A 19654-nucleotide genomic window follows, 5' to 3' on the forward strand; every position below is an offset into this window, starting at 1 on the left:
CTGGCATTTATAGAAAAATGCCTTTTTATGGGGACATCTCTTCATGAAATGGTATAGGAAACAATTCTTTCTCCACACCTAAATTCTCTTGGCATCTCTGCTGCTATGAGGCCCTGGGCAGCCACAAGCTGTGCAGGATTCCTGCAGGCACCCCCAGATGCTGTGAGCAGGGGCATCACAACCCCTCCTGCTCCCCAGGGACCAGCCAGAGTTATTATATAAATTTGTGTAAACAAGACTTGCTTAAGTAACTCCACGGCTGCCAGTTCCTCTTGCTGCTCTCCCTTTCCACTCCGCCCCTCCAGAGCGTGGTGTGATGGGCATTTGGCCCAGCTCTGTGCTCCATGCTGCTCTCCCAGCCAGCTGAGGAACCCCTGGTTCCCCTTGCAGATGCTCCAATCCAGGGAGGAGGTTAAAGCACCCTGGTGAAGGCAGAGCTCAGGCCCTGACAGCTGCTGGCTGTCACATCTGTGGGCAAACACCCAGCTCCTGCTGGGGATGTGTCCCTCAGGACAGCTACTGAACTGCTGGGACTCAAGGTCCTCAGCATCCCCAAAGGCCAGATGCTCCACCTGCCTTTTTCCTCCTCCACTGAGTGATTTAGAGCCCTAATCCCCGTGGCTGGCACAAATGTTTGTGCTCTACACCCATTCATGTCACCTGGCTCCGAGCCAGGGCTGAGATGCAAGGAGGAATTAGGGACACCAGGGAACTTGAAATTGTGTTTACCACCTCCACGACTTTTTGGGGAAACTTGGGCAGTTCTATGAAGGCAGGACAAGGGGTGGGAGCTGTGTGCAAGGCAAGGTGCAGAAGGCAGGATGGAGAAGTTTGGCTGCCAGAGGGGACAGCTCAGTGTTCACACAGGCAGTCCCTGGGTGTGTTTGGCTCTTGTGCCACAGGGATCTGGCTGCAGAGAGCTTGGTGCAGTGGCCTGAAGCAGGGACTGTAAAACAGGAGCAGCAAACAGGAAAATTTCACCTGGCTTGGTGCTCACCATCACCCAGCACTGGCCCTGAGCTCGTGAGGATGCTGAGGTTGGGGACAAGGGGTACGTGGCTGTGGGGTCAGACAGATATCGTGGGAGCTGGGGCACGAGGCAAAGAGGACAATTTTTAGATTAAATCCCTGTCATCTGGAAAGCAGAATCCCACTCCAGTAAGATGCTACACCTCCCAGCTCCAAGTGAGCATCTACAGGCAGGTTTGACCTCAGAGTCTGGCACAGCATGCTTGAAAGGTTTCCAACCTTCATCTTAAAAAGCAAAGGCAATGCCTTCCCTTTTCATGTCCAAACACAGAATTTATTCCAAGATATTCCCATCCTGTAGTTGCATGGCCTGAGGGGACTGTAAAATTCTGCAACTCCATCTACTATTTGGAAGGAGTTTGTGTCTTGTGCAAGAGTCCTGTGCACTTGCACAGAGGGAAAAGTAAAATATGTAAAATAACCCCATAGAGGATTATTTTGCATTAATGCACCCAAGGGTTCATGAAGTAATAAGGCAGTAGAAATCAATCCTTCCCTGCTGAAGCCAAACCAGCTCATTGAAACCCAGTTTAGCCTTTGGGGTTGTTTGTTTTTCCCATCTCCGTGTTTTCCCTTTAATCTTTGTGCTGGATAATTAAGACAACATTCCTCAGCATCTTTCCTGCTGTTTGTTGTGCTTATACAAGAGCTGGCTGCATTTGTTCCATGGAAGGACCATCCAAAGCCACATTCTGTGGTTTCAAGTAAACTCCTCCTTGGTGTTGACTTTTAATCTCAGTTTAAATTTCAGATTGCCTGAAATCTGCGTTACTCAAGAAAATACTCATTAAAATAGACTTCATAAGGAAAACAAAACAAGGCAGCAACACAGCAGGGAGAGCTTATGCTCAAGTTTGCATTGAAGTTTTTATTGGTGGTGAGACTTCTGGGCTGCACTGCTGGAAGCAGCCGTGGGTCAGGATGCTGCTCCTGTGTCCCCCTCCCAGGTCCCTTTTGCTGCTGGCTGGACCCTGCCAGCATCCAGGGTCCTGCCAGCATCCAGGGTCCTGCCAGCATCCAGGGACCCTGCCAGCATCCAGGGTCCCTGCCAGCATCCAGGGTCCTGCCAGCATCCAGGGTCCAGGGTCCCTGCCAGCATCCAGGATCCAGCACCCAGGGTCCTGCCAGCATCCAGGGTCCAGCACCCAGGGTCCTGCCAGCATCCAGGGTCCAGCACCCAGCATCCCTGCAGCACTCCCTGCCCCTGGAGCCCTCCTTGTTCCTAGAGCCACCCCTGTCCTCAGTTCTCTCCCTGTCCCCAATGCTCTCCCTGTCCCCAATGCTCTCTCACTGTCCCCAGTGCTCTCTCCATGTCCCCAATGCTCTCTCCCTGTCCCCAATGCTCTCTCTATGTCCCCAATGCTCTCTCCCTGTCCCCAGTGCTCTCTCCATGTCCCCAATGCTCTCTCCCTGTCCCCAATGCTCTCTCCCTGTCCCCAGTGCTCTCTCCCTGTCCCCAATGCTCTCTCCATGTCCCTAATGCTCTCTCCCTGTCCCCAGTGCTCTCTCCCTGTCCCCAATTCTCTCTCCCTGTCCCCAATGCTCTCCCTGTCCCTAATGCTCTCTCCATGTCCCCAATGCTCTCTCCCTGTCCCCAGTGCTCTCTCCCTGTCCCCAGTGCTCTCTCCATGTCCCCAATGCTCCTCTTGTCCCCAGTGCTCTCTCCCTGTCCCCAGTGCTCTCTCCCTGTCCCCGATGCTCTCTCCATGTCCCCAGTGCTCTCCCTGTCCCCAATACTCTCTCTATTTCCCCGATGCTCTCTCCCTGTCCCCAGTGCTCTCCCTGTCCCCGGAGCGCTGCAGGAGCCTTACAAAACAGCCGAGCGATTATGAAACCCGTGGCCCCGCTGCCAGACGTTTCATTCCCGGTAGATGGCGGTGCCAGCTCATTTTTCCTAATTTTTCCCACTTTTTTTTTTTTTTTTTTTTCCTGGCGCCGCGCCCGATGCCAGCCCTCGGCGGCTGCGGCGGGGCTGGGGATGACCAGGCGCGGTGCCTGCTGCAAAAAGAGAAAGGTTTGCCGGGGTTTTCCCTCCCCTGTAACTGCTTTTCGTTTGATTTTGATAAATTTAAAATGAGTTTTAAAAGCTCAGCACAGCACCAGGCGTCTGTCCCCACTCACGCTGCGTGGAGGGCGCAGGGAGATGTTGGTGATGCCAAGGCTGGAGGGGCTATGCAGAGCCAGGCAGAGCCCCTGCATTTCTCTCCAGACTCTGTCATGGTCTTGAACAAAACCTGCTCACCCAGCTCGCAGCTCCCCACCAATTATTGCCTTTCCTTGAGTGTTTCCTTCTGCAGAGGGACAGGGAGCGCTGGGCAGGCAGTGTGACTGGGTGAATAAAGGGCATTTCTCTTTGGAGATCACAACATCTTTATTTGGCTAAGAGTGGCCCAGTTGCCCTCCAGCCCAAGCTGCTGTTTCCATCTCCTCCTCCTTGGCATGCACTGCTGCTCCAGCATGGAAAGATTAATCCTGGTCTTCCTTCTCATCATCCTTGGCAATGCCTTGGTCCTGGGGCAGGAACAGAAAGAAAAGGGACAGCATGTGAGGGAAGCCCATCTCAAGTGTTTGGTAGCATCCACACTGGGTTTGTAGTGCAAAGGGGGAGCCCAGCATGGAGCAGGGGTGAGGTTACCTCCTCTGAGTCACTGTCAGAGCTGCTGCCACTCCTGTCCTCTTCCCCAGCTCCCTGCTGGGGTAAAAAGAGAGGGACAAGCATCTCTGGGAACCCTGACACTCTTTGCTGTTCAAGCAGAGCTTCAGGTCAGAGAGACTCCTGGTCCTGTGGGTATCTAGAGCCAGGCTTGGCACCACAGGTGCTGCTGTGGAACCACGTGTGGCCACGGCACCACAGAGCCCTCCAGAGCCTAGAGCAAGGATTTCACAGTGTGTGCAGTGCAGCATTGCTGTCCACACAAGGCAGCATGCCATTTGGAGAGAAAAAGGAGGGAGAGCTAACTAGGAATGTTGGGAGCAAAGAGGCAGCTGTTTCTAGTTTGGGGACAGCATAGCTCCATCTACTACAGGTGTGGGTTTGCCATGGGTCAGGTGTGGCTTCCCTTCACAGCTGGGATGTAAATGGTTCTGCAGAAAGCTCCATCCTTCCCCTACCTTTTCTTCTTCCTTCTTCCTCCTCTTCTGCTTCTCTTTCTCTTTTTCTCCCTCAGTCTTTTCCTCCTCCTTTTCTTCCTTCTCCTCTTTCTTGTCCTTCTCCTCTTTGTCCTTGTCCTCCCGTCCAAACCCTACAGCAGGGCACAGAGGGAGGTTCATTGCCACTGTGCAGCATCCAGCACAAATCCTGCAGGTGCCCCTGGGCCCACACCAAACACTCACATTTCAGGATTGTTGACATTTTACCAAAGCCAAAGAGCTCTGGGACACGAGACAGTCACACCTACGAACAGAGAGGACCTGAAGGAGCAATAAGAGAGGGGAGGAAGGTGAGAATTTCAAGGTGAGAATTTCAGGGATGGAAACATTCCGTTTTCACAGAGGCCCTGTGTAGTTCCTACCCCCCAAAACAGCAGGGAAGGAGATCAAACAATCTGTGGACTGCACAAAAACCAAAAGGACCAGACCCTGTGCCCACCCAGGCAGGCCCCTCTGCCCAGGAAAGCAGCAAGTGGAGAGTGATGGAAGCAGGGAAACCTCAGGGCAAATGTGCAGGGAGATGTCTTAACCCAACACCATGAGCAGCTGCAAATTACAGAAGTATTTCAAATTAAATGAGGAAGAAACAATAAGAAGCAGGGGTGGGAGGCTCCCCAGCAGAAAGGAAACCTTCCCTGAAGGACAGGGAGATGGAGACAGCAGCAAGCAGAGAAGAAGCCAAGAGCAAGGGTAAGAAAACTCCCAAGCACTGATTAGGTCCCTAGAAGGTGACAGATTAAAAGAAAGGAAAGGAAACAGCTTGCTTTAAAAGTAGGAGGCCCAAACAAAGCCTAAGAAATGGCCTGGGCAGGTCAAACACTCCTTCTCACACACAAACAGGGCAGCAGGGGTGAGGGGATCAGGTCCCTTCTGCTCACTGGGAAGAGCAGATCCACCCCTGCTGCAGCAGTAATTAGGAAATAGTTTCTCTTCCAGTCAGTGATGGAGGGAGGCAGAATATTAATGCCTCCTTTTAATGGTTTTTAGCCACAAAATGACATCATCTGGTTGTTATTATTGGCCCTTTTGCAGGAGCCAGTTGCAGCCTCTGAGCCGATAACATTGATTTGTATTTTCTAGGCAGGTTTTTAAACCCCCATGATGCTGCAGGGGAGCAGTGGGGCTTGGGGTGACATCAGGGGAGAGGGAGTTTGGATGGGAAGGAAAGGAGTGTGGGAAGTGACTGATAGAAGATGTAATCAGTGCAAAGTTAAAATCTAATTAATAATGAACGGCAATCTAATTCATCTCTGTAATTAAGAAGTGCAACTACTAATTGAAAATAATCACATTTTAATCTAAAATCATTAAAAATGATCAAACATTAACAAAAGAAAAGGCAGCCCTGGGAAGGGGTAGGAGGAGGTGTAGGTGACACTCTGACCCCAGGTCCTGCTCACAAAGCTCCCATGGTGTGCCCAGCCCCAAATCCATGAGGATGCCCCCAACTTCACTGCCAGAGGGGAGCAGTTAGGGAAGCCACAAGGTAGAGACAGGGAAGGTACACAGATGGACATCAAGCTCTGCACGAGGAGATAGATGGGCAACCAGACCAAAGTCCAGCAGCCAGGGCTGGGAAGGGACAGCTCTGCCCCAACACACACCAAGAAATGCTTCTGTGGGTGGTTAAACCCCTTTAACCCCCCCTGCACTGCCACCTCTGTCCCTGGGGACCAACCCTGCTGATTTCCAAGAGATGGGGTGGGCTCTGACAAGCTCCTGTCTGGGGGGTGCTGACCCTGCCGTGGGTTCTGGCTCCTGATCCCTGCCAGTGCTCAGCTTTTTCCCATCCTATCCCAGCCTGGACCAGCAGATCCAGTTTTGCCTGTTCCCCTGGAGCCTCAGCTACTTCACATTTTGCACAGGCAGGTTTGTCTGCCCCAGATGAGCTGGTTTCTTAAAGCCCAGGCAGACAAACCAGCAAAACCCAGCTGATGGTCCCCACAGACCAGCTGCAATTGTCCACAGCCAAGCCAGGCAGGAGGTGCAGCTGGATCAGAGCTGCGGCTAACGGAGCAATCCTGTGTATTCAGACCCTTCCAGATGAACCTGAATGGCCTGACCCCCCCAGGCACAACAGGTTCACGGTGAGCCCACTCCCATCTCAGCCAGGGGACTGAAGTCCTTCCCACAGAGCTCAGGCCCCCATTGCCATCCCCAAGACCACAGTCCCAGGGATGCTCCTGCTGCACCCTCATCCACCCTGCTGTCCTGCTCTGCTTCTCCAGCCTGGAAAACACACAGGTAAGTCTGTAAATTCCCTGGATGGCATAAAGGAGAAAGGGAAGGGCCTTACCTGGAGCTGAAAAAGAAGTGAACTCCTCAATGCCTGGCTGGCAGCAACCAGGGCTCCGGCTATTTGAGTGTTGCGGTCTCCTCCCCAGTCCCACTTTTGGAGCAGAAAAACTGGCTCTGCCATCCGTCATGGACAGCACATGACACCGGAAACGTGACCATCCCACTGCTACCCACAGGAGGCATTATTGCCTGCAGCACGGGCAGGAGCAGAAAGACCTTTGGCAAGCAAGTCAGGGCAGCTCTGAGGCTGCAGACATCCATGAGGACCAGCACTGGGGACACAATCTGGGAATGTGCTATGGTCAGGACCCTGCTAGAAATACAGAAAAGGGTCTTTGGGGATGCCTCCTGTGGGTGGGAGCTGTCAGGCAGCTCCAGGAGGTCCAGGCAAAGCACTCCCAGCTCCCTCCATGCTAGTCCTGGCTTTCACTCCAACATATCATTAAGTAAATACCTGTCAGCAGAGAGCAGTTACCAGCACGTCTAAACACTTGCATAATGTGCCTTCCCTCTAATGCAATGCCCTCATTTCCAATAGCACCAGTACAGGATAATAAAAGTAACAATAGTGTCAGAAAGGGCTTGTGTACGCAGCTAATTTGTTTTCCCCACCTAATAAAGGGAATTAGCACTCCCGTAAGATTTGTCCCATTGAATGCCTTCAACTCTACAGCAAAGTGGCTCCCACAATCATTTGACTTCCATTTACAGTAATTGCAGTGTGTGTGGAGCCCCCTCTGACAGAGTGAACCTAACTCTGGGTAACCCATGCAGGGAGCAAGCAGCTCTAGAGAGTCACTTGTCCCAAAAACCCAACTATTTCTGCCCCAGACCTCTTCCAGCACTGGCCCCAAACCCAGAGCAAGAGTCCCATTGGCAGGTTTAGGTCAGAAATAAGGGATAGGTTTTAATGTCCAGGTAGATAAACCCTGGAGCAGCTCAGCTCAGCTCAGCCCTGTTGCTGCTCAGTTCACAATCAATAGCTCTGGTGCTCTTACAGAGATGCTTCAGCTCACACAAAAATCACTCAGGGAGCTCCTGCTGCCAGCACTTGGTCTTGGGACAAACACTGGCAGCAATCCCCTCTGTGCCAGCATGACACAGCCTCCAGGTCAGTGCAGCCAGGGAACTTGGTGATGTGCACATGGAGCACCCTGAAAACACATCCAGGGAGGATCTGTTTGGTGTTGGGACCAGCACAGCATCCAACCCCTGGCTCTGAGTAGCTCCTGCCACCTTAGGAGGATCCTCCCCCACAAACATCAAACCCAAACTTATTTTTAACTGGTGACTGCGTTGCTTTCTCCCTGCCAGTCCCAGCTGGACTCTCAGTCCTCTGATGCCTCCTCCAGCATCCTCAGTCAGAGCAGCCCAGGGGACAGCCCTGCCACTGCTGTCTGGACACAGGGACACAAAGTGTCACCCACAGAACCAGGACCATCCTGACCAGCAGGCCAGGCTGCAGCCACCAGCAGCTTCCTGCAGCAGGACAGCAGAGTGACAGCCAGGGACACTTCCAGATCCCACCCACAGACTGCACAGGCTCTGGTCTCACCCTCCAGCAGGCACAAAGCTGCCCTTGAAGGAGGGAAAGCAACCTGCCAACAGCACCCAAAACACCAGTGCATGGTAACCTTGGGCTGCTCTACAGGAGACTCCCAGAAACCAGAGTACAGCCACTTTTGTCCTGTTTCTGTGCCAAGGAGCCTTTGACTACAGAACACCCATCTCTGTTTAGGTCACATCATCACAGAGCACTCTTTATTTTGGATTCAGTGTACACACCTGGGAAGGAAATGCCAGAGCTTCTCCTCCTCCTCCTGCCATGAGCTCCCCCATTCCTGCCTCTGAGTCAGCCCCTTTAATTTGGGCTGTGGGTGACCTGGACAGGTGTCCCTTTAGTCAGGGTCACCAGTGGCAGCATAGCTGCTGCTTCTGCCAAACGAGGACAAGTGCTCATCCTGCTGGAGGTTCTGCTGCTACTGACCATGTGTGTTCCAGTAATGGAAAATGAGTCCCTGGGAAGGTGTTTGGCAAGGCCTGGGAGCACATCCCAAAACCCAGTGGGAAGCCCAAGCCTTTTTATGTTTTAAACCTTTCCACAGCAGCTGCCAGGAAGCAGCTTTTACAGCTGCAACTAACAGAACTGCTCCCAAGGAAAGAAAACAATCATGGAAGGCATTTTTTTTTCCCCTCCAAGTCACTGCCAGCATCTTAGCTGACTCTTATCTATTCTCAGCCACCTCTCACCTCCCCAAACACTACCAGAAGTGTTCAAATTACTGTCAGCTCTCATTAGGTTCACACGGAAGCAAGGCCAAGCAGGAAGACCTCCAGACAGCTGGATGCTGAATTCTGATGAATCCTTTGTGTAGAAAGATTTCAGCAAGTGTGGAACTGTTTTTGTGTCTATCTATTGCAGTCCTTGCACTGGCACACAAATGAAGCTGGTGCACGTTTGATTATCGGCTGCTGTAACAAAACCCAGGTGAGCACATGACTGAAGGAATTACTGTCTGCATGTTAAAAAAATTCACCTCATTCCTTTAATTATTAAACTATTCTACACTAAAGCACTGCAGGTCAGTAGAATTTATCTGCAAAAAAGCAGCTGCTGCTTCATAAAACACCATTACCTTTATTTCTTCTCTTCTGACATTCCTGTACATTTTGGCTTGCTGGCAGGAGCAAAGCTGCCTTTTGCACTGACACAGGAACTGGGAGCTCATCTGTGGCAGCTCTCACTCCCCAGCCTGGGTTCAGAGCACTGCTCCCTGCCATGAGAAAAATCCCAGCTGTCCTGGTCCCACAACTGCACCCAAAAACACAATCAGGGCTGAGAAAAAACCCCACAGTTCTTTTATTTCATTTGTGCCCACTGCTACCTTGATAATTTTTAACTGAAACGGTTGTCAAAACAAATCCTTTATTTAATAATGCTGTCAACCAAAAGAAGAAAAAAATACAGATTTTATTATAGTGCAGGTTTTTTTACTCCAGACACACTCCTTTCAAGTCCAGTTTTAAGATGCCAAAAAAAAAAAAAAGCTTTCTTTAGAGATCTGATCAGTCTAACCATGACTAAGGAAGGGTTTTTTCCATATATATAAAATTAGAGCATTAGCCAAAAGGTATTCTAATACAAAAAAACACTTCTCTACTGCACAACAGAGCAGAGGAATGTTCTAAGCCTTCAGTATAGCAGAGATGTGCAAGACCTGCTAAAACCCAGAGGATTTTCAAAAGGGGATTTGAGCATCATTGTTACCAATGAGCAAGTGCAGAGGCAGGTGTGACACTCAGTCACCTCTGATTAGCTATTATGGACTTGTTGAAATTCCATTTTAGTTGTGCATTTCTGCTCTTGTGATTCCAACAGAGGCTGCTGCCTCCCCATGGGCAGGCTCAAAAGATAAAGGAACAAAGCAGGGAACTTGCACGGCACAAAGAAACAGATACCATACGTGGAGCAGCTTCTGAGGCAAATTAGAACTCCTACTAACAGAACCAAATTGCTGCCTCTCTCCCTAGTTTAATACATACCTTCCAAGAAGGAGCATTGCATTATAGTGTTTTTCCACAGAAAGAGAAGACAAGCAGTATGTGAGTCTGTGAACAGTCTGTGGCTGACATGTCAAGCTGCCCTGAAAAAGGGGAATCCTCCTGCTGAATTCTCTCATTAAAGTGCCTAAACACGAATCAATCCCTTTTAGTCAGCTCTCATTTATTGCTATAAAGCCAAGTACCTGCATTCTCAGGGCCACATCAGCATTTTCCCAGCTTGTGCTGAAGCAAGCACAGCATGAGAGAATGAGAAACAGCCCCCTGGTGAGAATCCCTGTCCCACATCCCTGAGTCAGTACAGACATCTTCAGGAAGCTGAGCTTCTCTTCAGCAATAACAGTTTGATCAGGAATCCTCTCTGCTCAATTCTGCCCAGTCTAGGAACTGCAAGTTTCATAATCACAAAAATTTGCCTTTTCTTCCACCTCCTATCCAATATTCGCTTCAACACGAATGCAGAGCTATCAGGAACCCAATTATGTCTGACTTAAAAATCACACCATGATTTTAGCTAACTCTAACTAGCCAGCTGCTACTCTTCTCTTCAGCACTGGAGAAGCTCTCTGGACTGTGAACACAAAGAGCTTGTTAACACATACAGCAGAGAGATTTCAGTGAAAAGACACAGACAGTCCATGAAACAGAGGAGCAATCTGCACTTTAAGTCTGTCACGTTGTCCACCAGCCTGGACTATGCTAATCACATCTCTCAGTGTGCTGTAAGAGCTGTCATTGCCAGACTGCACTTAATCACCATTCTTGCAGCAGCAGTGAGCAGAGTTCATCTTTTTCCCTTTAATAAGAGCCATTACATCATTCTCCAGCATGGAAACTACGAAGTGGGAAGGTCAAAAAGTTCTTAATTAGAAGGATTTTTATTACTGTGATAGTTCTGTTCTAGCCTCAATAAGAGAGATCTGCAGTACAGGCAACAAGAGCTGGAAGGCATCTTGGATATAGGAAGCACTGTTTGAAGCCTGTGAAAACAAAAATCAAAATATAAACATGAATAGCTACACTACCAATCACCACATACTCATTTCAAACAGCATTGATTATTGCACAGAAAAAAAGAGGAGTCTGGTGTTTGCTGGATTTTAAAGGCTTCATTCTAGAAATCAATTTTATGTCAAGTTTTTGAGGGGCTTTATGCCAGTAGGCAAAAAAAGCAAATGGTTTAAAGACTGCCAAATGAGATCAGTTCCAATCCAAATGCAGGACACTCTTCTCAGCAAGAGAAGAAAAGTGTTTATTTGTAAGAGAAGCACAGCATGCTGTGGCAGGAAGGAAGAACACATGAACATGAAACACCCCTTTCCTACCACAGAGCTACCTCAGAGCTCTGCAAACTTGAGAACCAATTTAACAGTAAAGAAGTGTTGGGATTCTTGCATGCTAATTTCTGAACTTTTTTAAGGTTTAACTTTGGACATTTCAATTCTAAAAATCCAGACTGCTGAATTTAATCTGTCTCCTGACCCATCATAACTGTGAGCTGACACTCACTCCTCACTAAGCAAGTAATCTCTTGTGCAAATCTACAGACATTTATCAAAACTTTCATGTTATTAGACAGGTAAGCACAATTTTAGACCATGGGTTAGAGATCTTGGCATGCATAAGGATCCTAAAGTGGGAAGAACTACCACATCTATTTTTAAAGTATTAGCTTAAAGTTTTAACGTTAGCATAACTGACCTCCAAAAACACTCCAGTGATTAAGGGATTAAGCACATCTGCTTTCTCTTTGACCTGCAGAGATCAGACATATATTATCCTGATTGAAAATTTGATCACATTTCTTCAAGCAAGACAAAGCTAAGCCCTCAGTAAGTTTAAAACCACCACTGCTCCCTTAACCAGAGGAAAGCTAAGCCACAAGCTCAGCAGCCTTGTGGCATGCAAATAAGAACAGGAACCTGCATGTGCCCAGCACAGATCGGGTATGAATACACATCACATCTTCACATGAACTGGGGACAAGTGGAGAATCCAGACATGATGATACCATCTCCAGAACACCCAAGTGTTGTGGAAAACCCACAAAAGGCTCCCAAACTGTATTTGCCTCTGTCTCCTTAGCACTGTGAGCATCAATTCCCACCCCCCACTCTGTGCCAGGCTCCCAAAAGCTCAGATGCCACAGTTTGAGGATCCCCGGCCTAAAAGATCAGTTCCCAAGTTAAAAACTGTGTATGTAAAGATGCAAATCCAAAAAGCAGTTCCTGGCAAAGATCCCAAGGCTGTTATCAAATAACCACATCTCATTTCGAAGAACTGTGGTGTAACTCTTACCCCTACAGTTGTTAAGCATGTTGTGAACTCTTTAGAGAAAGCTGACAGTTCTTTACACAGCATGATTGTCAGTCTGTGGAACAAAACAGGGAAAACAGTGAAGTAAACAGAGTCCTCAAGATGAAGTTTCTTTCAACATTCCTCTAAAACATAAATGCCCTGTTCCTATGCTTATTAAGTTAAATTAAACCAAAATAGATATCAACAGTGTATGAAGATTCAGGAGTTTCCCAGATAAAATAGAGAGGGGAAAGATGGGGAAACAAATAATTAAAGGAGAAGATCTTAAAGAGCACTCAGAGGACACACATCCATTCCAGAAGGAACAGTCCTAACTTGCCTTTTATTACTGGCAAGTGTCATTTTCTGAATTAGAAAGTACTGTACATTTCAGACACATGCCAAGTGTCTCCTGTGCAGTAATTCTGCCATCTCATGTACCAAGCACACTAATGATTAACAAAGAGGTAATCAGCAATCAATTTGGTACAACTGTTTTGTCATGTTTTCAACCTCTGCCTACTGACTAGCACAAGCTTAAGGCAAATACTCTTCTAGGCTACACAAAGCTTTCAAGAAGGATTTCCTCTTTCTTATCAAGAAATGTCTTTAAGCTGGAAAGAGACAGCTGAATTCTGTTGGAAGATAATGATGCCACCTATCACAAATTTGCTCAATTTTCAAACTTACCCCTGTGCAGAATTCAAGAGCCCTGTATTACATGGATTTCCAAAGAATTATTAGATAGTTTAATCAATAATTATATGCTATCCATTTACTGAGAGATGCACTCACTGTGAAAGAGACTTGGCTCTGTCTGTGGCTGTCACCTCCTCTTTCTGACCATAGAGAACCAAAGCTGCAGTTTTGTGAAACATTTCAATGGAGCAGGCTGTCAGTTCTGCCAGGCTTCTTATGGCAAATGCATGAATATCCTGTAAGAGTGACAAAAATTCTGCATTCAACACAAAAACTAGCAGCTTTTATTATTTAAAACAAGTCAATCACACAACATACCATCCCTGCCCTTTCAGACCTCAGAACCCAAACAGAAATAGAAACCCATAAACCCTGTGAGTCACAACTACAACTCAGCAGCCAGATAAACACTCTGCAGACAGATATTATTTTCCTTGATTACTCAGTTACCTCTACTGATTTCTTAGCATCCTGGTCACCATCTCTGGATTCTACTTCTTGGTTTTCTTCATTTTCTTTTTCTTCTTTAGGAAGGCTGCTGTTGAATCGTGCTATCCACTCATGAGCAGATGTCCTCACCTGTAGCAAGATGTGCCATGATATTTAATGACTGGAATGAAGCTCCCTGCACAAGACAGTGGAGTACTGGGTCTCTCCAGAGGAAAGTAGCAGCTACCACTCCTGAACTACTGAGAAGAACCAGGACAAATGATCCCAGTGCCTTCAGGATTTTGCAGAAGTTTGGCTGCACTGATGTAGTTGAGGGCAGTTGTTTCTCTAGCACCAGGGGGCTGGAGTTTACTAACAAGACCAAACTATCAGAGGTGCTTTAAAAACATGTCTGCAGAATGCTGCTGCCACTTGGTGGATCTGAAGGGTAGTGAAATGATGGCAAAAAAGGTGATTGTTCCTTGTACCAGCTCCTGAACACAGTAAAACCAGGTGCTCTGTACCAAGAGGAGGCCTTCTGTTCATGACTGTAGGTTTTTTCACTGTGGTGGCTAAAGGCTCACATGATTCTGCCCCATAAAGTTAAAGGCCCATCTCCTTTGCCTACCATTGCCAAAAGATCTAAAATATGACTTGTTTTTGGATATTTTCACAAGCAAAGCAGGTGAAGAGAAGCCCTTCCTCTGAGGAAACTCTCCAGCTTTTAGAATATGGAAAATAACTCACCGTGATCACTTTTTGTGGTGTGGAAGAGATGTGCAATTCTGAAAACAACTCTGTTACTTCTTTTGTGAACTCCTCATCTCCTAAAGGACAGGACAGGAAAGGTTAAAGAATCCACACAAAGGACAGATTCAGGAATAAGCAGAACTTCAATGCACAACTAGTTCTGCACAAGTCTGTCAACTGTTTCCTTTCCTTCTCTTTGAATCATCACCTCAGGCAAGAAAGCATCAAACCAGTCCTCTCAAATACAATTTCTAAAGTAAGTTCTGCAAAGGTGGAGACATCAGTGCCTGAAGGTTAGTTCTTACTTTCTCAATTCTGGTTTTGTAGCTAAGGTAACTCCTTTTTTAAATTTTTTTTTTTTTTATAGGCAGTCTTTTATAACACACTAACTTGCACATCACCTTGGAGAGTCTGAAATATCACTTAGAGCCTATGGTTCTCCTATTATATATGGCACAGCAGATGTGAGATCCATTATGTGCAAATATAAAAGATACATTAAGTGTTGAATGATAGCAAGTGCAGGTGTGTAAGCCCTCCCTGATGAGCATTTAGGTAAAAGCAATGCAAGAAATTTACATTTAAATCCATGTAATTCTCAAGAATCGGGGCTCTTGTGTGCAAAGGTACCTCTGAATCTTTTGCTCTGTGTGGCTAACTCTCATTTAAAAAACAAATAAAAAGGCTTTTTGCTCTCCCACACGTTGGACAACTCTGTTCAGAGTTTTCCCTTCCTGGTCAAGGAAACCCACTTTCTGAATTAGCATCTTGGCTCAGGGTCAGTTGTATGAAGTGCCCATAAGTCAAACAGCTCTAACCCTGCTCTGGCAAAAAATCATTCCTGCTACACAATTAGCTGCACAGCTTCTCAGAGATGAAGGGTGCTGCTAGCTGTCATGCCCCTGGACAGAGATGGCTTTAGGATTAAACATCCAGTTAAAGAATAACTTGAATTTGGCATCATGCCCATTGCTACTGATCAGGGCTGGCTGGTTCTGCACTGAGGACCAGCTTCCCTGAACCTGGGGCTCTCTTACCCTTCTTTTCTTCCTCTTCTTCTTCAAAGAATTCAGGTAAAGAAAATGCTTCTTTGAGTTGTTCCATTTCCTCCTTAAGTGTGTCCAACTGTTCTCCAGAGAGGGCATTCAGAACTGCTTTCACCTGGTTAGGGGCAGCACAGCCAAAGAGAGAATCAATAAATCCATCCAACAGGATGGAAAATGCAGGCCAAGGTAGAAACCAGTGAGGACAGTAACTCATGCAAAGTTGGAGACCTAAAGGAACTGAGGCTGCCTGGGGTAAAGGGAATGGTTTAGGAGCTGAGGGCAGGACAAGCTGCTCCCAAGGTAAACACCAGATCCTAATGAAAAGATCAAAGGGAAGTTCTGTAATCATTTTACAGCAAGTTCTGAGCACTTGATTTTACATGTATATACATATATTTCTAATCTTTTTTCACCTGCTCAGCTGAACTCAAAATAGAAAGCAAAATGCTCAAGGCCATTACCTTTGATTCACTCTCTCTGGAAAGCATCTCTAAGGCCTCCAGATGCGAAAGACCCTGAAACTCATCAAACAGCAACCCATAATGGGCTTTCTTCTCAGTAGCCATGGTAACCTCGGTAGCTGTCTGCTGCTCTTCTTTCTCCTTTGCCTCTCGTAAGACCTGAAAAAGAAAAGCAGAGGCCTCGTGACAGTGCCAGGAGATAGAGAATACAGAAGGAGAAGGCTTTAGGCTCAATAGCAAAAACGGTTCCTTAATGACAGGACCACAAAAGAAGGGAGAAGAGATGAGAGAAACCAATGAGGTGCTGATAGGGAACTGCTGTACCTGAGATAACGTAGAGGTTCTGTTTATCAAGCCCTTTGTTTTTTTGAATCCAGGGTCTCCCTCAGCTATTACATCCATTGTCTTTTTCCCGATGAATTCCAAGGCATCCAGACCTCCACTAATAACACTTTTACCCTAGGAATCAGAGTTGGATAAAGACAGCACATAAAACTCAGAGAAATGGAAGAAATTTAATTGGGAGGGTTTTATCAGCAATCTTACACTGGGCACTCACATAAAAGCCAAATTGGTCCTTGTTACCCTAAGATTCAACCCTAATCATCACAAAGGGAGCAGCAGGACATGGAAAGAGCCACAACACATTATCACCCAATAGCTTATTACAGCACCCAGACAGCTGCAGCAATCTGATGGAAATACAATTTTTCTTCGTTTGTGAACAAGCTGGTTCTCAGCACATTACAGTATTCAGTTCTCATCCTTCCAATGAGAAAACATCAGACCTGTGGATTTGGACTGCTAACTTTTGTTTGAGCCTTAAAAGCAGAAACAGAAGCCAGCTTTCCATCTGCAGCTCTTTCAGATTCCCAGGCAAATTGACAAGACAGCAGATCACAAAAGCAGTTTCTAAGGGTAACAGCTTCCTTTGAAGTGCATTTCTCATGGTCACAGGAGCAAGCTGATTTCCAAGCCAATTGGGCTAGTTTCACATGTGTTTTTGAAGAGGAGAATGGATTTCATCTCTAGTTCTGTGGAAATCAGTGGAAATACTGCAGGAATGAGTCTGACCCTGCATTTATCTGAGTACTCCAAAGGAAAGGCAGAAATGACAGTACAGAGGTGACATGCACAGAAATGCACGCTCTGCACAATCACCGTTAGGACATTTTTGTTATGTACCAACATTCAATACAGAACTATTACAATTCAAGACATCTTTCACATTAGGTGCCAGTTAGAAGCAAGGCTCAGGATGAGGGCTGTCTGAAGGCTGGAAGAGTTTATCACCATGAATCCCACAAATGTCAAAATTAAGTTTCCTCTGACAATGTTTCAGATGAAAGGCCAAAACCCCAAAGCTCCCTTGAACCCATTTTCTGCTGCATTCCCAACTCACTCACTGTGCTTTGGACAGCAGTAGAGATGGTTGATAAAACTTCAAGAGCCCCAGCAATAGGGAAGGAGCTGCCATCATCAGCTGCTTCAGCGTCACTGGCAGCAGGATTCTCACTTCCTGCATCAGAAAGCAGAAAATTAACTTTCTGATTTAAAAAAAACAAAAGATCCTGTCAGCCACAGAGTGGAGAAAATCAACAGACACCAAATATCAGCTAGGAGCAAGCCTACAATTCAGGTTGTTTTCCTCTCTACTTTCCAGAGCTAACAGAACTAGGCAAGAGAGTTTTATTTTAATGACTTTATTATCAGTCTCAAGGTGCAAGGTGCAGTGTAAGGTGATGTTATTTTGGGGCTGATTATGTTATGAAAAACATTCCAGGATTGTTTTTATGCAGTACAAAACTGACCTCTTGTAGCATCTTTAGATTCTGTTGAGATTTCACTAGGACTGGGGATCCCAAGGGTTGTTTCTGCTTTTTCTATGACATTTGAAATACCTTGACCTAGAGAAGACAGAAATCAGAACAGAAACAGGATTAGAACTGCATATTCTTTTTTATTATTCTGGATTTCTTCTGTTCAAAACAGTTTAACCAGCACTAAAACCACCTTCTATCCATCTCCCCTACTAATGTAATGAACCAAGGTTACATCTTAGCTTTTAAATAAAGTTGTAAATATTGGCAGAATGCTGCTTTAAAGTACCAGGTGAAAATTACATAAACGCCTTAAAAACTTGAAAGTAATTCTGTCTGTGCATATCTCCTTAATCTCACTGTACCTTTTGGTACAAGCTTTTCCCATTACTTGAACAATTCCCTTGACATTTTTCCAATAACAGCCGCTATAACTAAAAAAATCCCTTTCTCTAGAAACAAGTTCTAAAGCACCAGCTTGAGACACAAAACATGATTAAAATATTTATCAAATACCAGAAAGAGCCTTACCTACAGTAGCTACGGTAGCAGACGCAGTTGACAGAAGAGATTTCCCCCAGCTTCCCCAATAGCCCCACCCTGTCTGAACTGCAGGAGGATCTGAGACCTTTAATGAAGAAAAACAGAAGACTGATGCAGGCATTACGGTGAGGAAAGGAACACAAGCAGTCTGTGACATGCGATTTTTGTGCAGCTTTTTCATTTCAGAGAACAGCAATGTGAATTTTCAGAAAGGAGTGGGGGCTTATGCTCGGATCTCTCCTGTGCTCAAAGCCATGAAATGTGAAGTAACATCTTCCCAAGCAAGCACAGGAACATACCTTGGTGGTTTCACCTGCAGGCTTTTCTGTGGCAGCAGGCTGGCTTGGGGGCTTGGGTTCAGGTCTTTTCCGAGTCACAGGCACAGTCCCTTGTTCTCTCCCTTCACTGCTCTCAGAGCAGCCAAGTTCCTCTGTCTTCTGTTCATTTTCAGCTTCATCTTTCAGATTTTCACCACTCTCTTCCTCAGACATGACTATAAATATCCGTACAAAGCAGAGCAAATAAAATAAACACTCCCTCGCACTTTGACATTAGTTCAAGAGCATCACATTGATGTTTTAAATAATTAAACACAACAACGTTGCCACACATACCCAATTTATTTCTGACTCAAAGAAACGTCACACTTGGAAGTTTAAAGTCTCACAGGGACACGTGGCTCTACCTAACTGACACACCCTCTCCACAGGAAAAAAAACCAGTTTGCTAACTCTGAGAAACAAATGAAGGTACAAAAGGGCCTCAGATAATTAAACCTATTACGTGTTCCACCAAAATAAAAGTGAAAACAAATCGCTTGGGATAGCTGGTTTGAGGAGTGTAGGAGACAAATGGGGACAGCTGTCAGAGAGCTGAGCAGGCAGGGTGTGGGTCACTTCTCTACTTGGGGGTGAGCACTGCAGGGCAGGGAGCTGCGATGAGCTCCAGCCCCCCAGCAGGCGGATCGGGGATGGGGATGGGGATGGTGAGCGGGGCTGTCACGCTGCTCTCGGGGCCCTCGGGCAGTGAAGGGACCGGCTGGGCCAGGCAGGGCCGGGCCGAGAACCGCAGGGCCCCCGGGACCATCCTGGGCTGACGCTGTGTGCCCGGCCAGGCGCTCACTGATACGACTGGGGCAGCGGCCCCCACAACTTCACAACAACGGGGAAGCGATGGCCTCAAGCGGAGGAAAGCGAGAGCTCCGGGTGCGGGCTGGGCACCGCCACCCCATCAGCGCAGGACCCTCCACAGCGAGCCCGGGTCACCCCGGCACCCTCCCCATCCCTCCCCACCCCTCCGCTTCCCCGGGGGAGCCCCAAAGTCCCACAACCCACACGGGGCTGCCCCATACGGCTCCCCAAGTTCCCCAGACCTCACAAGGAGCCCGCCAGGTGCCCACAGCACCGCGCACGGTGCCGCCTGCCCCACAGCCGCCCCAGAGCGCGTCTCCCCGCGGGGCCGGCCGTGCCCCGCACAGCCCCGGCCCTGTGCCGCCCTCACCGTCGGCGCTCGGCGCGGCCCCCGCGGCTCCGGGCGGACCGAGAGCAGCGAGGCCGGCGCAGAGCGGCCC

The 19654-nt window shown here is 47.5% G+C and overlaps 1 protein-coding gene and 1 long non-coding RNA gene across 3 annotated transcripts; both read right to left on the reverse strand.

Annotated features, from left to right (window-relative positions):
* Positions 1-4215: 4215 nt before the first annotated feature.
* LOC117003148 lies at positions 4216-6629 on the reverse strand. Its single transcript, XR_004419473.1, has 3 exons — positions 6476-6629; positions 4363-4440; positions 4216-4271 (listed from the first exon to the last, which is right to left on the reverse strand). It is a non-coding gene; the product is annotated as an uncharacterized LOC117003148 (long non-coding RNA).
* Positions 6630-9427: 2798 nt separating this feature from the next.
* FAM114A2 (family with sequence similarity 114 member A2) lies at positions 9428-19654 on the reverse strand. Of its 2 annotated transcripts, none has more exons than XM_033073431.1 (14): positions 19585-19654; positions 18384-18577; positions 18073-18169; positions 17533-17628; positions 17128-17240; positions 16046-16180; positions 15722-15880; positions 15252-15375; positions 14212-14291; positions 13486-13614; positions 13132-13271; positions 12337-12409; positions 11740-11793; positions 9428-11018 (listed from the first exon to the last, which is right to left on the reverse strand). In XM_033073431.1, exons 2-14 carry the CDS (start codon positions 18573-18575, stop codon positions 10920-10922), a joined length of 1491 nt encoding a protein of 496 aa, XP_032929322.1. In that variant the 5' UTR covers positions 18576-18577; positions 19585-19654; the 3' UTR covers positions 9428-10919. The 2 variants fall into 2 exon arrangements, with proteins under 2 accessions (XP_032929322.1, XP_032929323.1); XM_033073432.1 differs by having other exon boundaries at positions 18384-18592; positions 19585-19635.

This window comes from Catharus ustulatus, chromosome 15, assembly GCF_009819885.2.
Source record: "Catharus ustulatus isolate bCatUst1 chromosome 15, bCatUst1.pri.v2, whole genome shotgun sequence".
In the NCBI taxonomy this organism is placed as follows: domain Eukaryota; kingdom Metazoa; phylum Chordata; class Aves; order Passeriformes; family Turdidae; genus Catharus; species Catharus ustulatus.

Coding starts and splice junctions, on each gene's coding strand:
- FAM114A2 (XM_033073431.1), bottom strand. CDS start 18,575: ATGTCTGAGGAAGAGAGTGGTGAAAATCTGAAAGATGAAGCTGAAAAT. Junction 14,292..15,251: donor AGAAGAGGAAGAAAAGAAGG/GTAAGAGAGCCC, acceptor CCTGTCCTTTAG/GAGATGAGGAGTTCACAAAA. Junction 11,794..12,336: donor CATGCTTAACAACTGTAGGG/GTAAGAGTTACA, acceptor TGATCTCTGCAG/GTCAAAGAGAAAGCAGATGT.